General features: G+C 33.8%; 1 protein-coding gene across 30 annotated transcripts in view; it reads right to left on the minus strand.

The window, feature by feature from the left end:
• The window catches only part of KCNMA1 (potassium calcium-activated channel subfamily M alpha 1), a 511,087-nt gene that overhangs the window by 163,411 nt on the left and 321,803 nt on the right, over window positions 1-25,873 (minus strand). For 27 of the 30 annotated variants that reach the window (XR_003991383.1, XR_003991382.1, XM_030485710.1 and 24 more), the window contains 4 exons: window positions 15,787-15,862; window positions 10,995-11,070; window positions 9,083-9,253; window positions 7,335-7,426 (listed from right to left, as the gene is read on the minus strand). Coding sequence is in view for 28 of the 30 variants with exons in the window: in XM_030485710.1 (XP_030341570.1) it covers window positions 7,335-7,426; window positions 9,083-9,253; window positions 10,995-11,070; window positions 15,787-15,862 (415 nt within the window). In the remaining 2 variants the exon portion in view is untranslated. Of the gene's footprint in view, window positions 1-7,142; window positions 7,235-7,334; window positions 7,427-8,365; window positions 8,675-9,082; window positions 9,254-10,994; window positions 11,071-15,786; window positions 15,863-15,975; window positions 16,046-25,873 lie in introns of those variants that run through there. The other 3 variants (XM_030485705.1, XM_030485708.1, XM_030485709.1) reach the window with 3 other exon arrangements.

The following is a 25,873-nucleotide window of genomic DNA, read 5'->3' on the forward strand; positions in this document are numbered from 1 at the left end:
GGAGCAAACCACAGCTCCAGCATCAGGATCTCAGTTGCAATCAAACCTTAATCTACTGTTCTGACCCCTCCAAATCCTGGGCTTCCTCCCTGTAATATTTTGTGCAGCAGATATGGCACACAAGGCATCCTTTTGAAATAAATTGAAAATATTTTTCCTTAAATAAATTTCTCTCTATGTTCCCACCATTACTCATTTTCAAATTGTCTTATGCATTTTTTAAATGCTCAGTGAGTCAAAAATAAAAAAGAATTAAATAATTTTAAGCGACGCAGGATTTAGCAAAGGCTTTAAGATTTTTGAGCATTTTATTCATGACCAGAGCCAGTGCATTTCTTTCCATAGAAATCACCCTAAAACGTCATGACTAATTTTCTGCAACAGAACCTGAGCGAAAACAAGAAGTCTTAATTCACTAAAACTTGCTCATCTATTCACCCCTTCTGCCATGTCACACTGCACTTCCTGGAATGTCCATACATAAAGTCATGGCCTGTATATTTTGTATATTTACAAACCAGATTCAGTCTTTCTTGGGTAAAAATTTGGAAACAACTGCTATTTCAATGCCAAATCCAAAAGCTTGTTTAAAGTTTAGCCAGAGATAAGGAAAAGTTGAAAATTTTGCAATTTTTAACTTGAAATATAAAATTAGTGCTGTTATTGTAGGAATGTGATTTGAGACTTGGAATACAATTTATTTTTTTTTTAACTCATAATCTTGCTAGATACTACTTCCCACATTTCCTTTCTTGCTTTCATAAGAATGGATATAGTTTAATAGGCATGCAATATTGAAGAAAAAAAAAAAGTTTGTCCTTTTAGTTCTATCTGTCAGTCTATTTAACACTCATCAGATTTTCTTTATTACTAAGTGAGACTTCATTTGAAACAGTGGGATTAGAAGAATGGCTAGCAGATGGGAAATAGAGACACCCCTGGGGATCATAATGCAATCCATGTCACATTCTCTTATTACATTCTCCTCCCACTGGAAAATAATATCTTACATATTGTATCAAATTATTTAATATAATAATCTAATGTCACTTTCTTTGGAGCTATGCCTCTCATTACTGCAGCAAATGGAACTTTGCCAAAGTATTTGGATAAGCCTTAAATTTTCTTTTTCAAATTTTTAATCAAATTCAAATGTCTAATGAGTCCAAGATGGCCTGTCAACTTAAATTATCTGTTTGTCTTTCTGTTTACCATATCTATCTGTCTACAGTTTTTATTTTTCTCTGTGAAGTTTAGTTATTGAATCCCATGTTTCCTTCTGGAAGGAATCTCTAACAGATGATTATTCCTGTGGATATGTTGATGATTTGCTAATTTAAGGCTTCTAAATTTAAGAAATCTGAAGAAATCTCTGTGAAGCAGAGCAGATCACGAGAGATGAGAAAAAAGAGAGTTTAATAGCTTATACAGTAAAGAACTGTGATTTAATTAAAATACAATTTTTAATCTTAACATTAACTATGGTAATGCCCGTGGATTTTTATTTTTTTTTTAAATCTTTTGAAAATCTAACAAAGTTTATCATAACTATTTACTACTGGGACCAGGTAAGCAGTTTATATATACGCAGAGATGCATAAAAAATAATAATAATCATCCCTCTCTCTGCCAATATTTATTCATGTGAAGCTGTGTTTTGCTAGCTGCTCTCATAAAGAGTTTCCATTGGATTTGATAGCAGTTTCTTATGAAAAAAAGGCAAAAAGAATTTAGTCTGTGGAATTAAGTCAATAATTCAATGTAAAGTCTGAAAAAAACCCAACATTAAGTTATCCAATCTCTCTTTCAGTTCATCAGTTTACAAATGTTCTTTCCATATGCTTTCTAGAGCTTTGTGCAGGATGATTTACACTACGCTAATGTCCTCAACTGGAAAGTATTTCACAGAATTAAAACCTAGTCTGACCATATTAATACATGAATACAGAAATGAAACAACTGAATAGGAACAATTTTGATTCTCAAGTAAATTAGTAAATTCAGAACAAAATAATTATAAATTAGTAGAGGTAAAACGAATCTGTATCTTTAACCAAATCTCAAACCAGACCTGAGTAATACACGTTATAAATAACCAACTTTGATTTTTCTTTTTTTTTTTTTTTAATTTTGGTTTAAAAGTAATAACACAGATGATCTTTTAAGTCCTGCTTTAACTAGGACTGAATGTGTAAATTTCAAATATCACAAAAAGAGTGCAACAGCAGAATTCTACTTATCCGAACCCAAGAATTTCTTGAAAAAAACTCCTGTCTCATAAGATTTAAAGCATTAACTTTATAGCTAGGAGGTTAGTTGGACCACTTCATAAAGTTGTCCAAAGCTAAACTGACCACTGACTCTTCCAACCTTCCAGAGTTACGGATGCATGAACTAACCTGTAGACTAACTGCTACATTCTAAAAATGATAGTCTATCAGATATGGTGATACAGTGGCAGATACCTTTTCATTCTTCTATGGTACTTCACTTTTTAAAAATATTACTTTAAAAAGATCCCTAGAATACTAACTTATAGATTCTACAGATAAGTCACGGAAAGAGCCTAACCAGATTAAGTTAAATTGAAAGGTTCAAGAAGTAAAAGCTAAATGTAGATAGGGTGTACAGAAGCAGCTGCTGGTCTCAAAATTATTAAGAAAAATGAGAAAAATAGATGAGAGGAAGTATCTACATAATGCTCAGCTATATACCATTTCATTTTGTAACTGATGAAAAAAATGTCAAAAAAAAGTGTAACACTTTTCCTGCTTTTTATATATATATAAATATAAAATTCTACATTATTTTCTAAAGACTAATCTATAGACTATGTAATATGTAATAAAAAGTCAGAATTTTTTTCCTTCACCCAACTACATTACACCTAGCTTTTATCTCCAGTATTTGTATCCAGTATTTAGTCATTGCAAACTAATTTATCTGTTCATAATGCTACTAGTTTGTCATTACTTTATGAAATTACCTGAACATAACTTCTTTTAAGTATATGCTGACATTGGTTATTTCACAGTGATCTAGTAAGCTTCACAATGTTTTAGTAAGATATGTCCTTTATAATACTGCAGATTATTATGTGACAACATAGTGCTTGGTGATGAAGCAGTTAATTAGAGTTAACCTTTATTATAAATTTGTCTACTTTGCATTTTATAAATATTTCTCATTTACAGAAAGCATAAACCTGACTTCATTAAATCTCACAAAAAACTTTGTCAGGTAGCTACTGGTCCATTAATAACAAAAATATGCCAACTATTCTGTAGAGAAAGTAAATTACGTTGTTACCTAATTGTACAGAAATCAGCAGAACATTGTCTAGCATGTAAGAATATGATGTGCAATAACTGCTTTGCAAAAAGTATTTCCCAAAACATAAAATCAGGGAAATGGGCAGGAAGGATGAACAGTAGTGAATGAATTGCTCATGTGAAAGAACAGAAAAACCACATAGGACTCTGTGGAAAATACTGGAAGCCACATAACTGTTATCCTAAGAAACCTCTCAGCAGTATTAGAAAAGGAATATTTTTTACAGTTTTAGTTGCTTCTCATGCATGAATTTTATTTCACAGTTACAACATAGTTATATATTTAATATAAACTCTTTCCTGTCTGTAATTCATCTGGTTTGCTATGTATCGTTTGTATTTAGTGATGACTGTAGCAAGAAACAATTGTTTCTCTGTTCTGAAAATAACTAAACTAAGGCAGCCAAGGTTTTTTTGTCTACTGACCATCTGATTCTGGTATGTCAGGACACACAGAAAAAACTTTAGAGAGTCTTCTGATGAGCTGATCTGTAAACAGCAGCAAAACAGCTGTTTAGCAGTAATCTCACTACCTATAAAGCAGATCTCATTGTTTACAAATCTGAAATTCAAGGCAAGGATTGTTTTTGGTAACATCTTGAATTTTTTTTTGCACTAGGTTGTAATTGTGTCAAAGTCATTACCCTAGTTGTCATTAAATGTGTAAATCTGGACTCGGTCACATTTTTTATAGATATATTCGTATGCATTTTGGTATATACGCAACAGTGATTACTGTTGTTTATTTAACAGATGAAACTTCAATCACAGACTATAATAAATTCCTGCTTTGTTTTCTATGAGACTTTAGAAGTCTCATTTCAGGAACATATTACCAAGGGGAGATTATAAATTAAATTTGGAATTTCCCCTGGACTTTTGTAAGAAAAGTACCTAATATCTAGTAAAAGTAACTAGAGATACTTGCATACTGCCTACAAACTACTTCATTTCCAAACTCTTGTGTATGCGTCTCACCTAAGAGAGAAGTAAGCTTTTTTGTTGTGCAAAATGGTTCTTTCATAGTGTGAGTCCTTTGAGGACTTTATTGGCTGAAAATCAAAATAAAATGTGAGATTGAACTTGCTGTCATGTTGGTTGTTTCTCTTCTTCAGTAAGTGGAATTAATAGAAATAATTTTTATGTGTACATTCTAGCTGCTTTGACAGTTACAATTCCATAGCAAGGCTCTCCACCGTACTAAAGCAATGCAGTGCAATCTTCAAAACATACATAATCATATATTAATTTTAACTTCCCACCTAAATGTGTAATAATCATATAGAAGCATGTTATTCCACATGGTTCATGGGGCAACAAGTATAAACATATATATAAATGCTACAAAGCATGTATTTATCTATTTTGGAGAAAATTAAAAAGTATACACATTTAGTATTTTAAGAGCTGAAACTAAAAAAAACACCCAAAACCCCCATATCTAAAAAAACCACCCAAAAACCCCAACATTAGCGGCTTTCATTTTGTACATGTATTTAATTTTATCTGGAAACTTTCTGATGTTAGGAATAGAACAACTGTAGTTTCTCATTATGTTTGCTGCCAGAATCTATGCTTGGTTGCTCAACTAAAGACCTTATATTGCTAATTACTACCACATGCCCATATCCCAAGCAAAAGAAAACTTATTGGTTCTGACAATCCATTCTCTCAACACTGATTTCCAAATGAAAACTTAAATTTTGGCCAAACATAACATTTCATCAATCTTGTTCTACTGACTGCAAAAGCAACATCAAACAAGGGGTGCTAATGGCTTTTTTCTGTGCAGTTCCCAAGCTTAGATTCTCTGATGAAAGACCCATGTGAGCAAAGGACATCTTTAAACTACTTCGTAATTAATAATTGAACCAGAAAACAACGCGCAAAGTAAATCGAACATTTTATATTCTGATGACAGAGCTGAGTTTCAAATAAGTTATATGGGCAGTAAAGATCAGCAGAGAAAGCACTGACAACAGAGTGAGCTAAAACCAGGCAGTGCATATAAATAAAGACAAAAAGAAAAGGTGAAAAAATAAAATTAAGCACGCCCCAAAGCTAGCAGAAGCCTGTAATCTGGAGTTGAGCTTTTCAGCATGCGGGGTTCTGACTGAAGATCAGGTCCAAGTTTAGAGACATCTGAGCAATGCTGGGTACTAGTGACAATGTAGAAGGGGAGAGACTAAAACTCTATGTAAAATAGTTTTTAACCACATTCTTCTATGCTATAACTCCTCTGGAGCTTCAGAAACAGAAGTTAAAAGTTTTCTAACACTGTAATTTCTCTGTTTGAAAAACTTCACTCTTCAAGAAACCAAGTATAAATAAATATATGAAACTGAGTAGGCCTCTGTCACAAATAAACATTTTTGGTAATTAATGATACTACTCTATCTCAGAAATAAATTATGGCATTTTGCTAATCTGCATAAGTCAATTATGATGAAAGTTTCCAACATTAGTGCTTACAGTAAAAAAGCTTTAGACATTTGAGGGTATCTCAAAAAAATGGTATTGAAGTATTTTCAATTGTATCATCTAATTGCTTGAGTATTATTGAACACACAATAGTATAAGCTATAACTAATGAAAAAAACTTTAGTTTTTCTAGCCAGTGATGTAAAATAGTACTCTAGAATCAGTTCTGTGGGACATGTATACTCTTTGTGCTCCACAGAGAGAAGAAACAACTTGATAAAACCATAACCCACATTCATAAGATTATGCATGGGTAATTTGAAAAGAATAAAGTAAAAAAAAGTATCACCTTAAAGTAAGGAGAAGTACAATTAATTAGATGCGTTGGTTGTAGTACCTTCTTTAAGTTATTTTGAAAGGATTGTATACAACTAGTCTTTTAGGGTGAATATATCCTTACCAGTGAAAGTCACAATAATATGTAATTAAACAAAAGATGGCAACAGTAAAGGTGATATAGATGAGAAACTACTACATTGCCAAGTACATTGAGTCCCTTCAAGGCTACATCCCGGCATGCCTAGATGCTGGGAATGGCAGAAAGAGCTAGTTTTAACTTGGTCAAGAAAACAAGGAGGCTTTTAATAGAAATCTCATGAGCTAATGTGGTCCGACGAAATTTAACTTTTGCTACCAGGTAAAAATAGTATTTTTTATGGGTTTGGTTTCTTTTCCAAACTATACTGATACTAAGGCTATTACTTGCTCTTCTTAGGATAGGTTTTATATGAAGCGTGGAAGAGAATCACTTTAAAAACCCTGATCATAGATCCTAAAATCACAAGTGTTTGCAATACTCATATGAAATCAAAAAGAGCTGCATGAGAGCTAATCTGCTGTTTGAACAAGAAACAGCACTATCAGTCTTCTGACATAGCCAGTCTAACAGAATAACCCAATCAACATAAATCTCAGATTTTGCACTCTAGTAAACCCAAGTTTTCTAAAGAACTATGCTGTTTGAAAATCACATGAATTATTACTGTCACTTAGTTAGGAGATTAAAATTAATTAGATATGATAATCCGATCCCCAAACCGTGAAGTGACAAGTCAACCTTTTTCCAGAAGCTATGTGCATATGCAATAGCAGCATTTTTTCACAAGATATGTCAGTGTAGTCTTAGTGGTATCCAGGTTTTCTTGAAGTAGGGACAAAACGCTGTGACTTGCACCACAGCATAGCCCAGGTCTCTAATTATAGTGTGACAACTCTCCAGCGGTAACATCTGAAGCCAAGGAATACAGCCTTATAAGCTGTAAGTCAGCTATTACCACCTTCAGGGGCTCTTTAAAGTCACACAACCACACCTGGTCTTTTTTGACTTACTTTCTGCCTCGGGTTGAATTAAAAGTCCCGCCGTATTTCTTCCGATTAAGGATGAGAGCAGCAATTTCTGGCACGTAGCGAGCAAACATTGCCTACATGCATGAAACAAAAACAAAAAAAAAAAAAAAAGAAAATGGCATGCAGAGAGTGTTCTACTGCACTAGAGGCAGCAGAGCCTCTTGGGATACTTACTTTCTTCCACTAACCGCACTATAGGAACCACCATATTTCTTGCGGTTTCCTATTAACTCTATGATTTCAGGGACGTAGCTGGCAAACATGGCCTAAGAAGAAGATAGGAGACAGAAGAAAAGACTAAAAAGAGAGGCCAAAGAAAGGGGGATGATGAATATTTTCAGAAGATATATATCGTTAAGATCTGAAAATGCAAAAGAATTAGATCTATGTAGTTGTTTAAAAAGAAAATTTAAAAAATGTAAAAGTTCGTATCAAACAAAACAAGAGGACTCACTGTAAAAGTTTGTTTTGGAGAAGGTGCATACCTTATAAATCAAGAAAATGGTCAAAAGAGGAAAAATAGACACACAAAACAAAACAAGAACAAAAATAATCCAAACTGGCATCTAATCATAAAAACCAGTTATATCTAAGTCTTCCTGAACAGGGGAAGGGAAGAAAAACTATCCAAGCTCTACTGGCAGAAACAAAAACCAGGTATTATCATTACCATTACATTTCTATTTTAAAGACAGAATTATTTCCCCCATTATTAGGAATCAAGAGAAGACATAACCAAAACGAAATCAGGGGTTATTCCCCCTTGTCAAGAAAAAAAAAAAGGTCAACCCCTGCCCCCAAAAAAAGACTTTTCCAAAAGTTCATGTTTTTAAAAGGACTGGAATAACATGTGATAGAAAAAAAGGTTTTGAGGAGAAAATAAAAATTATTCTGCCATGTTTAGTCCAACAAACATCTTCCTTGTGGCTGGATACTTCGAAGAGCTACTGCCAGTTGACATGGTCTTTGTCTTCATATGGCAATAAACATAGATGGGAATGCATATATTTATGCTCATATATATACTCATATATATGTATTTTTGTGCCTCTCATATATGGCATTCATAACATTAGATATATACATATCACTTCTAAGATGTATGTATATGTGAAATCAATATATGAGAGTAAGGTAACAATATACATATGCACGTATGCGCACAATATATATTTTAAGACATCCATAATGCACTTACCTTGCACAGTGTAAGTATCAAAATAAACCTTGCTGGTTTAGAGAATAACAATAGTCCTATATTACTAAGACTGATTGATAAACAGAAAAGTTGACATCAGACAATTAGTAACTTTGGTGTTATGTACATGCAGGACAAAGAACACGAGAACTTGCTGAAAAGGATACTGTTTATGGCCATGTGATAAATTGTGAGTTAAAATTGTGCTACATGACATGAAAGGATGTTTGAAATTAAAGAGAATGTGGTTTGCCATCATCTGGATCAGGCAAGCTGCTCTCTAAGGCAGTCCAAAGCCACAGTGTTTGTTGGAATTCTGGGAAGGAACACAGAAGGGTGGGTGGGTAGGACCTCTGAAACCGCAAAGTGCCTTTAAGTATCAATAGTAGCCTCAAAAAAACACACTAGTCAATCACTAAAAAGTAAAGGACTACAAATAACATTATAAGTTGAAATATTAAGGCACTTCATGTATTCACATATATTACTCATATAAATGGATTAGAAAAATTCTGACTCTACTAAACTGGACTAATTTGACAAGCTTTTCCAAAATATTTATCTATAGAAGAAAAAAAAAGGGTATGTGAAACATATTTAAATGTTTTCTAATTAATTTTAATTCATTAATTCAGATATTGTTTTGTTAATTACAGCATTGAGATACACAGGATTGAGTATTAAGGTAACTGGAATAATAATAATTATAAAAAAGAGTTTTTACCAATCCCCCAAGGATGAAGAAGACCATGAAAAGGCGACCAAGGGTTGTTTTTGCATAAACATCTCCATAGCCAACAGTGGACATTGTAACCATCAATAAATAAACACATTCCCAATATGTTAGTGGTTGATTATTTTGGAAATTTTCCCATGGATCCCCTGAGTTCTCCACCTAAAATGTACAAGAAAACATATAATGAATTTATAAGAGTTATACCACAAATTAACTCTGATATATGTGTGTGTGTATGTTTATATATATAATGTAATTCGGCATATAGCATAAATTCTGGATCGATTCCTGTGATTTATTTTAAACAAATACAGAGCCTAACTTGTCCCAGTTATAGCTTTACAGTTCATTTGCCAATATGCATAGTCTTGCCACCCATACTATTTATGGAAAGCATTTTTTCATTCAGCACTAAATAATATAACTTATTAATGCAGTTAGGTAAGTTCATTTTATATCAATTTGTTAGAACATTTTCAGAGCAAATCTTACACGTAATGCAATTATACTTCTTCATGTTTTTTGCTTTAAAACATTATCATAGAATCATAGAATGGTTAGGGTTGAAAAGGACCTTAAGATCTAGTTCCAATCCCTATTAAAGGCGTTAGTGACACGTTTAGTGATATGCTATTGCTATTCCAAGGAGCCAGCTACTGTATATCATAAAGCTATAAATTTATCATTAGGAAAAGAATGTGCCCTCTAAAATTCATTCCACAGTAGAGTTCGACCATCGAGAATTCCTACAATAGAGAAACTTAAACTGAAAAGCAAAATAAATCCCAAACCAAAACCCAAATCCTAGAAAATTGCAACTCCTCCCGCCAATGTAATTTTAAAACATCTTTTTTTTTCTTCAGAAATAGAAAAAGCTAATGTTTCTAAAAAAATGCTATGTTTACTAAGAGGAGTGTAAAAATATGGTCATCTGTGATTAAAAAGTATATCATAAATTAAAACATTCAAAATTTTGGTGTCTCTTCATAAGAGTGAAAATTAAATGACTATTTGGTAAAACAAGAGACTAAACATTCTGAATTTAATCTTATATAGTTGGATGCAGCTCAAGGTAATTCAAGTGAAGACAATTAAATTGCTCTGGGCTAACACTGATATTATGAAAGTTTAGTATTAGTCCAAAACAATTCTTTAATAATAACTTCTAGCAGCTTGAAATACTCCCGATTCTAAAGAAAATCATAAAACGTACTTAAAGAACAAATACTTAACCATATTTAATTATGTTCACTAAAAAATCAGTAAAAGCTATTAGTTTAAAATGTTTAAAATACATGATTGACATATACCTATCCTATACACGCATATTAACATTTACAAACTCATATGTACGTCTCTACTACCTATCTTACATTTTTCGGGTATCATTAAGTGCAGAATAAAAAAAAAAATCTATTACAAAACTCTCTGTTACCCGTGACTGAAAGTTACACCGAAAAATTTGAAATGAAAAAAAAAAAAAAAAGCCATCTAGAATGTTAGCAGTCCCACTACGTCCCTTGGAAATACAGAACTGGTTTCTTCCAGCACAACCATTGATTTCCCAGGACCTCAGTATCGTCTTAGTTTTGCCAACCCCTTCCAGGAAGCACGCCGGGTAGTTATTTAGGAAACGCTGCCACCTACTGGTAAATTGTAACCATTCAAGAAGTTGCAGCAGTCCAAGTCTCAGATTTTATTTCTGAGGCTAATGATGTATTACTTACTATTCATAATCAGTTTTGAGCAGAAGCCTAAAACTGGGAAGCTGTGATGTCTCTGTTAATCTTATGCTATAGATGCATTAAGGGATCAGAGCAAGGCAATTTCAGGTAATAAGGTAGCTCAGAGAGCAGAAGATCCATGAGAAAAAGCCAAACGTATTTTCAAATATACTTACCAAATGTATGAACCCAGCTGCTGTCAGCCACGTACTGATAAATATAGAGCACAGATTCACTAGCTTGATGGAATTACTGAAAATAAACAAAACCCAACAACAAATGGGAATTTAGACTGGAATTTATCACACATTTTCAATATGTACTTGTATACAACTGCATACTTTAGAATGAAAGAGTCTGATGATGATTTCTGAAGCGAAGCAGGTCCCAAAAAACTTAATCAAAAGCCTATGCAAAATAGTCATTTTTTTGTCCTTGCAGAGTTCATGTTTGCATAATTTAGATAGCTTGAAAGAAAAATTCCCATGCATTTGAGAAACCTTAGCTAGAGCTGTACTCATAACCAAACAAATAAAAATAAATAACATTTTTTCACAAAAAAATTGGTTGCCCTTCAATACACTCACCTTATAATTTTTCATTGCTAGACACCTCAGATCTATTTGCACGTAAATATTCTGGTACCCTGGAATACATCCATGCAGGGCCAATAAATTAATCTGAGCAATGCCAATTAGCATTAGCTGCTGAACACCGCATTTATACAAACAATTGACTGATTTTTTTTAAAAATATTTGATTTTTCATATTGTTCTTATATATTCATTATGCTTTTGACCCCAGACCTGTGAAGGCTTTAAAAATTAACAATAAGAGAATGGTTTTTGTTGCATACTCACCACATGTTAACACTTACATACATGACCACAGGGCAAGACTATTTTCCTACAGTTACAGCAAACAATGAACTATTGCAGCCAATCTGTAAATGTCATGGTGCTGTAACTGTCATCATGGATTCCCAAATTAAAAAACTTAGATATTTTACAGTTCCTGTGTAAACTCCCAAGTAGTTTTCCTATTATTCTGCTTGCATAAACTCCAATTGACAACTCTGTGGCAAAAAAAAACCAAACAAAAAAACCCCACACAAAACCAAACAAACAAACCCCACCAAACCACAACTAAACAAAAAAATAAACAACCAAAAGATTGAAACTTAACGGTCAAATACAGCAAACTCTTTTTAGTCCCACTGAGTAGTATGTTCCCTATTGTAGCCAGAAGTGATTTTGAAGCAAGGATCTCACTTCGTTCAGCAGGAAAATGCCATACTTAAAAACCTGTGGAAGAAATACAAGCAAAGCCTGCTCCCTTTTTTCTTATGAAATTCACTATGATTCCAAAAGCTAAGAAGGATATTCAGCAACTATACAAGGAATTCAAGTCCATGTATTGCTATGTCCAAATAATCTTATCCATTCATGGAACTAGAGCTATTGGAAATAGCTCTCCTATGTTTTTGAAAACATTTCTAAGAATTAATAATGGCTCAGAAAAATCACTATTATTCCTAAAGCAATACATCCCAAAGAATAAATATCAGGAAAAATTCACTATCAGTCTTAGCAGTAGTAGTTTTGCAGTAGAATTAATTAATATTTCTAACTAATACAAGGACAATAAAAATGCATTTTTTTTTTTAACGAAGTTGAGACATGAACCAGCTCCATTAAAAATATTTTTAAGAGTTACAGTTAGTAAAGGGGGCATCTGTGGGTACAAGGAAAGAAATACAACTGGGTAGTAAGATGCATGCTGTATTTAATATTGTACTCAAAAATAAGATAACATATCAGCATTCTGCAATTACTTATTGCTCACCTACATTAATACATATTCCCTATTTCTCTCTTTCTTTAGGTATGGTTGATTTCAGGTTCATATTCTGTTGATGATAACATTTAGTAATAGCATAGGACCCTAACCAATCAGTTTCTAGGTTAAACAAAATCATAGAAATCACGCTGATGCAAAGCTCTGTTATGAAAGGCTAAATATCATTCTTCACCTGAACTTAGAATGGGCTCCTGATACAAAAATGGGCCAGTTGGTCTCCACATATTGCTGCATACAAGTAAATGATAGCACCCATTAAGAATAACTGTTTACATGACTTGTTTGGTACATTTTATTTTTGCAGACTTATTAAACATTGTACCTTAGCTCTCCTCTATGAAATAGTCCTTGGGTTTCTGCCAGAATCTAAATATAGATGAAGGATTAGTCATAAACATTTTCCTCCTCTTTAAGCTCTTTCCAACATCTGTGCAAAATCCCTTACTGTGAGTCCTGCCCAAGCCTCTGCATTTTTGTTGAAAAATATTAGAAAACAGTGAAGGAAAGAAATTTTCAACTGAACACCACACAATTCATTCTATTTTATAAAATGCAGGAACAAAAAAACATTGAATAAAATTCATTTAATTTCGAATTAGGAAACAAAGCAGTCTTTGGCAGAGCATGGTCTTTTAATACGTAAAAATTTTTTTTGGCCCTATGGGTTTTTTTAAATATAATTAATAATTTTTCATATACTCTAATAATTATCTAACACACCCACATGACTTTGCTAGTCTTCTCCCTGCCTCTGTTTTCGCATTGTTTAGCTTCTTCCTTTGGATTCCAGCATTTGGAATGGCCCTTCTATTTAATTACACACAAATTTATTGAGACTACCAGTTTAGCTGCTCTAACTCTTGCAAAATTACTAAAGATTGTCCCTTAACCACAAGTGCTCAGCACACTGCCTTTTTCTGCTTTTTGTTTGCTTTTTGGTCACTTTTTGATTGTTTGCTTGCTTGCTTTTTGTTTGGGTGTTTTTGTGGGGGTTTTTTTCGGGGGGTGTTTTTCTGGGTTTTGGTTTGGTTTTGGGTTTTTTTTATCAATTTATTTTTATCAATTTATTTTTATCAATTTTATTTTTTATCAGTTTATTTTTTTATCAATTTAAGATTGATAATGCAGAAATAGAAACTCTCAATTAAAAAGTATTTCATTACTGTAACAGAAAAACTGTACCTACCACACGAAGCGGAGTTCTTGTTTGTGAAGGTACTTAAGGACACACAGATATGAAAATTTTTCACTGAAGTTTGCAGCTAAATTTATGCAAGACCGTAAATAAAAACCACTCACATGGTCACATTTATGTCAGGTGTAACTAAAACTTTTCTAAAATAAACGGCATTCTGATCATTTGTTTTAATTTGACTCATCCATTTTACAAAAAGATGTTTTATGGGCAACGATACAAAAGAGAACAGGCATGTCTTTCTATTGAAGAACCAGGAACAGGGAGAGAAATTAAGAGGTGTTTTGAGGCACTGACAGACACTTAAAATGGTGTTAGTGATGAACTGCTGGGGATTAATCATCTGAGGAAACTGAAACAGCCATATAAGGAAACTTTGCTTTACAGACTTTCTAATAATCAACATTTTGGATTTACAGATATTTGGACATTCATATAAATAATCACAGAGATAATGATATCTAATCTAAGAGTGAATTTTGCACCAGAGAAATGCTATTTAAATGAACAGGCGAATCTTGACTAAGCTAGCTCTGAATACACTGAATGTGATTAATGCAGTATCCCTTTATTTATGGATCTGGAAGTTTACAAATCTACCACTCCTGAAGGGACTTTTAGCCTTTATCCAACATCTTTTGAGTTTATGGGGCTTCTCTATTTCTTTTGGTGAGGTTGTTCTGTGTTTTCAATGCAAAGCCATTGGGTATACTTAACTCCTGCAAAAATTACTCTCCTTTACCATACTCTCAGCTACTGGACTACAGCTTTACTGCACATTCTTTGATTTCTTTATTTGATAGGAACCGGATTCCTTACAGTTACACAGCTTAAGACAGATAGTGAGAGAGTTTTAGCAAAGAAAGAATAGTTTCCAGGTTATGGGTTGAAGACATGGCTATGTACAAATCTCAAGGACATATTTCCCAACCACTACTAATTAACATAGCAATTAAATTGAGTCATTTGCATATAAAGCCCTCACACATGCATGATCAACTGGTAGAGAGAGCATAGGATTTCAGAATAGAACTGATAGAACTGAGTTCACAGTAACTAGTGGAAGCTGGATTCAATACTTCACCTGGGGCATTTTAGGAAATCATAGAATCATAGAATGGTTAGAGTTGGAAAGGACCTTAAGACCATCTAGTTACAACCCTCCTGCCATGGGCAGGGACACCTCACACTAGACCACGTTGCCCAAGGCTCTGTCCAACCTGGGCTTGAAAAAATGATGAAAGGCAATGTGTCTTCAACTGTGAGGCATGATAAAGATCCTATTTCCTTTAAAGTAATCTTTTGTTCAAAGTTGTGATGCTTCTGCACAACTTTCATGTATTGATAGCCCAAAATATCAGTAGAATCCAGAAAGTTACTTGGAGTATTTTAATTATTCTTTGAAAGAAATGCTAATGCCAATGAACACAACATAAAGATATCTCAGTGTAAAATTCCTTTTTAATATGTTTTTGTTGTGAAAAAGGATGGTCAGGTTAAAAAAAAAACTGAAACAGAGCAACAATGGTTATTTGTCAAAATACTTTTAAACTGTATTCTGTTGAATGAATTTTGATTTCTGTTTTTCCAAGGCAGCAGAACATGGACTGATTATGTGGAAAGAAGCAACATTTAATCACTGAAGAGCTCTGTAATTCATTCTGCTTTTTGTTTATTAGCCCACAGTCTCGTTCAGATCTTTCAAATGTAACAACACACCAAGTAAAATCTACTGATCACATTGCAAAAGATTATGACACTGATAAATCATTCATCAGCAGAAAAAGGTTTAAAGAACAGGTTACAAGAGTTTTATTCCAGAAAAGAAAATCATATAGTACTAGGACAACAAACCTAAGCCATTTATGCTCTGTCACCAATGCAACTAACTCAGTATGAAGAAAAGTTCTTACCTTGTTTTAAGGATATTCAGAAACTGCAAAATTTCTGAAAACTGTATCAGTCTAAGGGCTCTTAAAAATCTTAAACCTGTAGTAAAGAAAAAAGAAGTTCTAGTAAAGAATAATTCAAATTATAGCATTTCACGTACAATGACAGTAACCATTTAAATCAACATAGGTAGCATACAAAATGCCAAATACCTCTAAAACGTTCTTCCATATTTAATGATTCCAAAAGCCTTTCCAGGTCTTTTTCAAGTTGTTTTAAACTTACTTCCTTAATAGCTGAAGTATCCTACCAGAAGGCCTTAGTTTATGTAGGATGCCATGGGAGGACATACAGCCTAAAAGCTAAAGGGAAAGAACCTCACTCAGGTTCTGTTGGTATTTTCTAGTGTCCTTCTCTTCCAGGCTGCCAAAGTCACATACAGATCTGAAACTCCCCAGTCCTCCAAGCTCTCACATTGCTTAGTGAAAAATAAGAGATTATTGGCAAGAGATCTGATAACCTGGACAAAAGAGACTGTGTATATGCCTGATTAAATTGGTAAATCTTAATGACGTTAAATCTTTTCTTGTAATAATGCTCCCTATGTCCACACGAATTTCAAAAAACTCAAGCAGGAGAACACAGAAATGACACATTCACTCTTAAAAATTACAAACCTACTATAATTCTTTCTATCAGACCATAACTATAGGAATAGATGACACTTTGGATATTAAAGAAATACTTTTTTTACAAACAAATAGCATTTTTGTGCTTACATCAGGTAGCATGAATAACAATTCCCAGACAACCAGAAAGCCGGCAAAACATACAGTGAGTGTGCGCAAAAGAAAATACTATAGAAGATTAAGGGCTTAAATTATTAAGAGACTTATGCTGATACTAAAAAATTTGGCTGCAGATCTTTGGCATATGAATAAAAGTACATTGTGCATTATACACATGCAGAGCTTATAAAATTAAAATACAGCTTTGAGGATAATTTTTACTAGACAGTGCAGCCAGGAGTTACATAACGGTTGTGTAACATGGTATTGTGACTGTTACAGTTAGGTCCAGGGCAGCTTCTTTTACATCCTCTTTATTGACATTTATTTTACACATTGCCAGTGCTATAAACTACATTTTATTTCTAGAAACTTAAGGAAAGACTGATCCTGGCAAACATATAAACATGGTCAAAGTTTTCATCATCTCAGTGAAGCTGAGAGGTTCCCCTCAAGAGTAAAGATGCATGTGGTGAGATGTGTTTAAATCAAGGCTTTATTTCCGCAGTATTCTTGGAAAGTTGTTAAATAAGATCTTTACTTATGCTAAGACTCATAAATAGCCTTATTAAGTAGCTTTAACAAAGTAGAAAATCACTCCTTTCTATTACATGGATATAAAGTTTTTTTTAATTACTAACTGTAGGGAACTCTAAAGATTAATCATAAGTTACAAACTGGATTTGGGGATCTAGACAAAAAGCAATAAAATTATGCTTAATAATTATAAACTTCAGAACCATTTGCAATTAGAGGATGATCATTTTGGATCATACTGCTGAAACTGTGAGACATGTCCCTCTGCTCCACTTGCAATAGTTTTCATAGTTTACTGTCCAAAGAGATTTGGCGGACAGGGATGGAGACAACCTTTACTAGCAACCCTAAACTTACCACCCAGCTACCTTCCTTATTTCACTCCCTAGGAACTTTTTGAAAAATTACTGCCTTTCTAATGCTTTGCATCTCAAAGTTAATGAGACGGTCAAGTTACCCAGTGCAATGTTTCAAAAAGAAGCCTGAAAAACATAAAAGTTAGCAATAAAACCCCTATCTCCAAACTCTTAAAATGCTTAAGATACATTTTAGTTGCTAAGACATCAAATGATAGAACAGAAAGACTATAGCTTCAATGTATTTTTTGTGAAAGAAGAAAATCATTTGGATTAAGTTCTGCATTTACTATAGCCTATGCTATTTTAAAGAAATCCCTTCAGAGAACAAAATTAAAAACAAAAAAATAGAAAAATAAATTAAAAAAAAAAAAAAAAGCCCAAAACAAACTGTAGAGTTTGCCTGAACAGTTTTCTTGAACTACAAATAGAAGTGGTTTGAAATTGTAAAAGCTTACAATCACCTTGTCTAGGACATGACTTGTGGGGCTGTGTTTTATATCTAAAGGAATTATCACACAGAAAGGATAAAATTTTGATCTTCAGAAACCTTGGTGTATTACCTGCTTTGTGTGGGTTCAAATATGAAGAACAAAAATGAAATTAAAATCAGTTTTCCTTGTCATGATGGCAAATGAATAAAGAATTAAGTATTCAACACTTTTCAAGACCCAAATAGATCTGTTATTAGATTCCTATACACATTTCATTTTATATGGTTTACACAGGACCATAGAATAGTTTGGGTTGGAAGGGATCTTTAAAGGTCATCTAGACTAGCCCCCACAGTATTGCAGAATAGTGTAAAAAAGTGAAAAAGTGAAAACTGGTCTGAACAAAACACATAAAAGTACTTTGACAATGTCAGGGCTGCAGCTAGTAGGTTTGAGTAACTTTGTTTCCAGGCACTTAGAGTATCTTGCTCTCAGGGGCTGAACATACAAGCATCAGTTACTTCAATGTTTGCAAGTGAAACTCACTATGCCTGCAGTGTTTACTCCCCGTAACACTATTAACACGAAGAGTCAGTCAGCCAAAACAACCCCACACAGTAGGGACAAAAGATAGTGTACAATGCAGCAGTGTGTGCACCTTCCCAGTACAACTTTGTGCACTCTACTGGCAACATCCACTAATAGTAGCTGAACTGGTATTAGTGAAACATGAAACAATGGAGAAAGGAAAATTCCCATTCTTGAACAGTTATTTCTAAAGCTTGACTGTGAAGGAGTTTAGAGGTTCTGTCTTTGAATGAATCTGTTTGTTACTCTAAAACATGTAAAGCATCGGCAGCTTGACCCTCTAGAAAATTGTGTGCATTTGAAAGACTGCATCTAATTTAGAGCTTTCAGCCTTATTCTTCAAATAGATTACAAAAAGCTGCTGCTGAGAATAAACTGTAAGCATAAAACTCAGATGACATGAGTTTGCCCCTAAATGTATCATTTTTTGTATTACCTTAAAGTTACCAAGGGGATGATGAGTCAACTGAATAATTCCCAGAGGAATAATTCCTCTGACTGGAATACAACATAAATCTTTTATATTACAATTTAATAAAAAAAAAAAAAAAAAGGTATCAAAAGATTCAATTTACCTAGGAAATCTCTCTAATCACAGGAAAAATATAAAGATATAACAAAGGGCCTCTTCATTTTGTCAGTCATTTAGTCATCCATTTGTTTCTAAATGGATGACTAAAGTATGCTTCTGAGCTGGAGTTTATTTCAGCTATCATGTCCAAGAAAAAGCTAAGAGATTCACAGATTTCTAGATCAGAAAAAAATTTCTATGATTATCAAAACAAATTCCTTTAACAATATGAGACAAGGAATTTTAGTCAACATTTTCTGCCTCTAATAGAATAATTTGAGTTGTAGGTATGATGATTCAAATGAATCTCCAAGTATACCACAGGATTATTTTTTTACTGTGAAAATATTTGTCTGGCTACCTGCATTGCCTGTAGGGTTAACAGACTATTTTCAAATTACACTGAAAAGAATGTAAGATATGTGTGTAATATGTTCCATTAATTTTACTAGGTAATTTCCTGGATAACATGTGGGGGTGTAAATATTATTTCAGATTCTGAGTGTTCAACCTGGAATCTTAAAAAAAAAACCAAACCCAAAACAAATCCAACACCCAAACAAACACCAACCCTCCCTCCCCCCACGAAATGCACCTGATCATAGGTAGCGATCAAATGCCTACCTCTTGGAAGTCTAAACACTGAATTTAGATATGAAAATTTGACACATCCACATCTTTCAGGCCAATTTTGAAGGGTCATTAAGAGAGGCCAAATACTGCTCAAAAACCTGAAATCAGTCTTAAACATTACAAAAATCATCTCTGCAATAGGAAACAATATACTATGTTGAAATACTGACCTAGAATACAACAGAAGTATTTTTATTAATTTCACTACATACTTGTTCAGTTCTGTGAAGTGCAAATACTCTCCAGCTATCGCTTCCTGACTCTTTACTAAGGACTCAGTAAAAGGGATACTCTAAACCAGAACAGTGATATAAACATGACAGATAAACTACATGCCAGTAGCAATGCAACTACAGTAGACAATTATTTTCTCTATAAAGTTTACAAAAAAAACCCCAAACATTATTTCAAGCTTTATTTGACTTCACAGTCTTAAAGGTGCTGAAATACAGTATTTTCCTGTCTCAGTTTTTCAGTCTTTCTGCTAAACTGATGCTTTCTACTGGATTAATGTACAGCTGGAATCCTGGAATCCAAATTACCCACAGGTTAACACCCATCTCCCCTCACAAAAAAAAAAAAAAAAAAATTACAATTTTAGATCTATAAAGGGAAGAAGGAGAAATCACAACAACTAAACTTATTTGTCTTTAACAATATTCCAAAAAACAGAAACAGGAATTGTGATAGTTCTTCATTCAACAAGAAAGGTCAATCTACCAGAATAGCATCAATCATTACATTATTTCTCAACAATGATAAACATAATCCCTTTATTATTGCCATGCTGCTGCTTCTTGACAATAGCATATCCAAAATATTGTATAAGGATTCAATACACAGAGATTCTGTATGCCATTTCTATTCCTGACAAACCACTCACCCATGCATCAGAATGGTATCTTCATCAAACCTACCAATGGCTACTTTTACCCTCTATTTCATTAAGACTGTATGGTTTACTGAAGACTGAACAAGCCAGAATCCATATTTAGGAAATTAGAACCTCTTCCGAGACACATAAGACAGAGGGGACATTTTTAAGACACAAAATAATCCTATCCTGAATGTCTTCACACAGTGCAGCAGAGCAACCTGAGATTCCACTCCTGATAGGTTTGAAAATGAAAGCTCAAAGAACAAAACAAGAAAAAATAGCATAGGAGGAAAAGAATCTGCCATGCCTTGGAAGCAACACAGCTGGAATATTCTGATACATTTTCCTGCCTCTGTTATGCAAGTGTACAAGCAGGGAAACCAGCCCACAGCATGAAAAGATCAATACTTTATGAACCAGGACAGTAAAACTGCATCAAGTTCCAAATCTACATAGATTGTTTACTAGTTACTTCCAAACAATGCTGTATCAAAGACTGCTAATAAATCTCTCCACTGCACATTTAACTTACTTTTACACCTGTGAATAATGACATCAGTTTTAAAAATAATTATTTCTTAATAATTCCATCAGTAAAGACTGGATTGCTTGATTCTAGGTGAACACTAAATCCCTTTGATGAAGGAGAAATGAGCACATTACAGAGGCTTTTTTCAAGATAATGCTGTAGCATTATCTTGTAGCATAACCCTAATACTGTAGCATTATCTTGAAGTTGAAAAACTAAATATAATATCTTTTTAGAAGAGAGTAACACAAGCACCAGAGACAGAATTCACAAACTACAATTTTGAAGAAAAGTTTAGAGTTGGACCTTACCCCAGTATGAGCCGACCCTGTAACAAGACACCAAGGAGTTTCGAAAAGTATGTTGTTCTTCCTTTTCAGGGATATTATGCCCAGCTTTGACACGATATCCATTTTGGAATAATTCTCCAAGAGATTTTTTACGCCTTCTAGTACTTTTATAAGTTTCAGTACGAGTGCCCCCAGAAGGGTTGTGGTAGACTAAAATCTTGCTGGAAATCATGACTATTTATATTCAGCTTCAGGAGCACTGCATGTAAGTATCGTGGTCCACTCTTCAGTCACAGCATCCACTAATAGCGAAGATAGTCATACATTTGCCCTTCTTTTCACTAATTCAGTATCAACACGGAGAGACAGCTCAAGAGTTCTTTCTTTAACAGAACTTCTCTTTGGAAGCAGATTTATTTAACTGAACACAGGATAATGCAAAGTTCACCTTTACATGTTGTTACCAAATGATAATTCAGTATAATCTAGTCCATTTCTGTTAGCATGAAACAAACAGCATTAATTCAAATACAAAACTCAGCCTCACAAAACAGACTAAGAGTATTATAAACTGGATGGACAAAACAAATTACAGAAGCAGGCAGGCAGTGCAGATGCTCCTCTGATCTGTGATGTATTAGAGCTTAAAAGCCATCTTCTATCCGGATATTACCACATAAGCTTCTTTCAGATACACCAAAGAACCACACCCATCGATCCAAAACCCACAAACGTGATGCTGTTCACTTGGAATGAACAGGTACCCCATAAAGAATATAGTTCTTGTACTTCGTGTACATGTTTACTGTGTATTATTTTCTTTGACAGCTTTACATATCTGTCTTTCAGTTAAAGCTAGTATGCAGAAGAGAGAGGTCGCATAATCAGCCGACTCTTCTGGGACTTATCCCAGATGAAATAAATGAAAAAAACCCAAAACCTTACACAACCCTTCATCTAATCCCAGTTAATGACAGCTATATTACTGAAGGAAGGGGAAAAAAAACCCAAAAAACAAAAAAACCAAAAAAAACCCCAAAAAACCCAAAACATTCAGCCATCAAGTAAGAGCACAAAGAATAGAGTGCATTAGTTCTCTCAAACAGATATGCTCTGTGAATATTTGCAAAACTGGATTTTTGTTCAGTGAGTTACAATCTCATTCAATTAGAAAAAGCTCTTAAAAATAAAATGTAAATGTGAGCTATTACCTTCCATGAAATATGATATGCTTTCTTAGTGAACCTTCCTGCTTTAACATACAAACTTCATCTTGAAAAGCTATCTTCATTTCGAGGAATATGCTTACCATTCTTATTTTTTGTCTCCAGAGGAGCCACAAAGATATATAAAAAACATGCCAAAAATACATCAATGCCATCTGGAGTACAATGCAAAGCAGAAATAAAAATAGACCACACCATGTGCTTATACGAAATGTACAGGATCTCAAAGTATTTTGGAAATGTTATTAAAGGGTGATAATGCCAAATATAGAAACATGGAGAACAGTACAAACAAATTTCAAATTTCAAGTAATATGCAGTGAGTGATTCAGAGGCAAACCACTTCCACGACTCCTTTACACTGTAACCTTTACACTAGGTTTTTACAACCAACCTGATTGTGTTCCCACAGACCCACTAAGTCTCGTGGGAATACTTATGGATTCTTTACATATGCATGGAGACGTATACCTAATATATCTGCGAGCACTTAGAATCATTCCTCTCAAATTGGAAAGATTTGAACAAGGTAGTACTTCTCTGTGTTACTAACCACATCTTGTACAGCTCAAACTGAAAGAATGTTCTACTTATTTTCTACCATATAAGGCATACTTTTTCTTTCTTATTGTATTTTGTCTTCAATAGTATTATAATCTCGTTATTATCCAATTTTAAACCTACCATTAGTGCACTTTGTACTTAATACAGCAAATGTTTGGCTGTAGAAACCATTTACCTTGCAAGCCTGCAACATCTAAAGGAAAACAGTGCCCATGAGCAAGAGCTGAGCTGTTTGGCTTACATAATCTACATTTAGGGTTTAGTAATTTGACAGTATTCCTTTAACTCTCTCAATTCCCTGGCATAGCCAGATTTTTATCAATTTTCTCCTTTTTTTTCTGTCAGTGCGCTGCTGGATGGATTTGTTGCATCCATCAAAATCTGAAAACATGCATTAAACGATAAAATGGGAAATAAATCTAAAATAAATCTGTTCCACAAGTTAAAGAATACGAATCTAAATTACAGCAACAGCAGGATGATGACATATTTTGCTGAGAAGTACTATTCAGCATCACAGAGCCACACAAAGACGTTGCTATTATTTCCCTGTGTAGAATGTTTCTGCTTTCCAAGTGAATGTTTTTTTTAACGTTTTGCTCTACAACCTGATTACACAAAACAGCTTATTGCTTTTAGTGAGAGTACAATTCTCTACCATCTACACTATGTATTCTCTACCATCTACACATGGTCAAATTTTTCATATTAGATATAAAATTATTTACAGAAAATTGTTCTCTGTAGGATAAATAATTTTTTTCTTCAGTTGTCAAAAAGGTTTCTTTTAGATATCGTATCATCTAGCTCAGATAAGTATCTGAGTGGAAATCTGAAGTCCAATTAAGCAGATGAAAATGATGCCATTAGAAAAACAGCCCCGTTTTGATGGTTTCTGTATTTCTGCCTACCCCTGTGAAGGACATGGTTGGCAGTCTCCTGGTCTGAGGTACAGTTAAAACTCCTAAACTCTGTGTTACCAGAAACACTGGGTATGTGTGCAGTCTGCTCTGAGGTATTTACTCGAAACTAATCAACATTCATTCTGTTCTAAAGAGCTTTATGATAACTTGTTAAAACCTATTGTACCTTCAATGAATCCAAGGTATTTAAGGTATGTTACCAGTGAAGTTTTCCATGTTCTCACAAGTATTGCATCCTTGGAGCATATCCCTCCATGACCCTCCCTGAATTTGCCATACAAAATGGACTGATATACTTATGTATGTATTGCTACAATTAAACGACAGCTTCCTTTCAAAGTCCATCCAAATATGAAACTAGTAATCTCAAATATGCAGGAGAAGAAAGCAAGGCTTTTCAGCAGCTGAGCTCCACATTACTTTTGTCTATGCAGGAGCTAGGTGCTTGCCATATCATCTTGCAAGAGGGCAAGATCTTTGGCATAGACAACCAATGTGTTGGGTAGAGACAGGTATCAAATTCTTGTCCTCTAAAGCACAGGTTAGCCAGGGATGACTGATTTGCTCTGCTTTTGTAGGATATAATCTGCTTACATTTCTGCCCAAAAGCACAGTCTACAAAAAATATGAAATGCAAGGAAACATGCCAAGGAGAAACCCACTGTAGAGAAAAATAACTTTTTATATGCAGTGACCATTTTCTCCTTGAAAATTACTTCTAAATTTATTTTACAGTATGGCAACACAGAGTATTCCATGTGTTATCTTTCCTCTCTTTCAGGTTGCTACGTCTGAAACTACAGTGTAAAAGCCATTGTTCTATAAGAAATTGCCAATAAAATTTTCATTGGTCCTATTTCAGAAAGGGTAAAAATATTATTCATTTAAAAAATCCAACACCTCCAAATCCGCTGTGTCTGAATATAAAAACTATGCAGGTTGCCTGATAACTACTTTTTGGCACAGCTTTGTAGCATTGGCTATAGGTTATGACAAAATCTAATGTGCGTTCTTCCAAGGACTTACTACTCATTAATTTCACTAAATTATTTAGAAGGTAAATTTACAACCCAAACTTGAGTTCCTGAAGAAACGTATGTAGTTACATTACTTATTTTTTTATCTCCTACTCTCAAAGTCTCGATATTAAGCCAGATATTCAGAAAGCTTGGCACTAGCAATAACAAAACCAGTCGCTAGATATGTAAACATTAACTTTGCCACTTTATACCAAGCAATGACTTTGTCATATTCCATAAGACAAGCAGAAATATACCCAGGAGTGAATGAATAGCAGATCTTTACATAAAATCAGAGTGTATTATACTGTAAACATCATATTTTATAAAGTAAGTATTATCCCACCAAACTGACAGCAGTGCCATTTTTAACAAAAGGCTGAAAGTATGAATGGAAGGATAAACAATATTCATACATCATGGAAAAAAAGATGTAGAGAGAAAAGGGATTTATTCATCTATTGTTTTTCTATGTTTTTAATCTTACAGTTGTGTAATCCATTCTAGATACAAAAGTCCATATTTAAAAAGGGTGCAAAATGTCTTTTTTAAATTATTTGAGTTTTGAAGAATAGAGTATTTAGACATTTTACTGCTGATGCTACTAAAACCAAGATGAAATTAGTGACCATTGAAATAAGTAGTTACACCTCAGCCAGCTAACCTTGCAGAGAGGTGCAACTGAAGGTTGGAAACTTGGGGTTTGTTTTCTAAAGTGCCCATTACAACTCAATAAAAAATAGTTTTGCTTCCTGAAGAATGACAGGTTAGCATC

Source organism: Strigops habroptila, chromosome 5 (assembly GCF_004027225.2).
Source record: "Strigops habroptila isolate Jane chromosome 5, bStrHab1.2.pri, whole genome shotgun sequence".
Lineage (NCBI taxonomy): Eukaryota > Metazoa > Chordata > Aves > Psittaciformes > Psittacidae > Strigops > Strigops habroptila.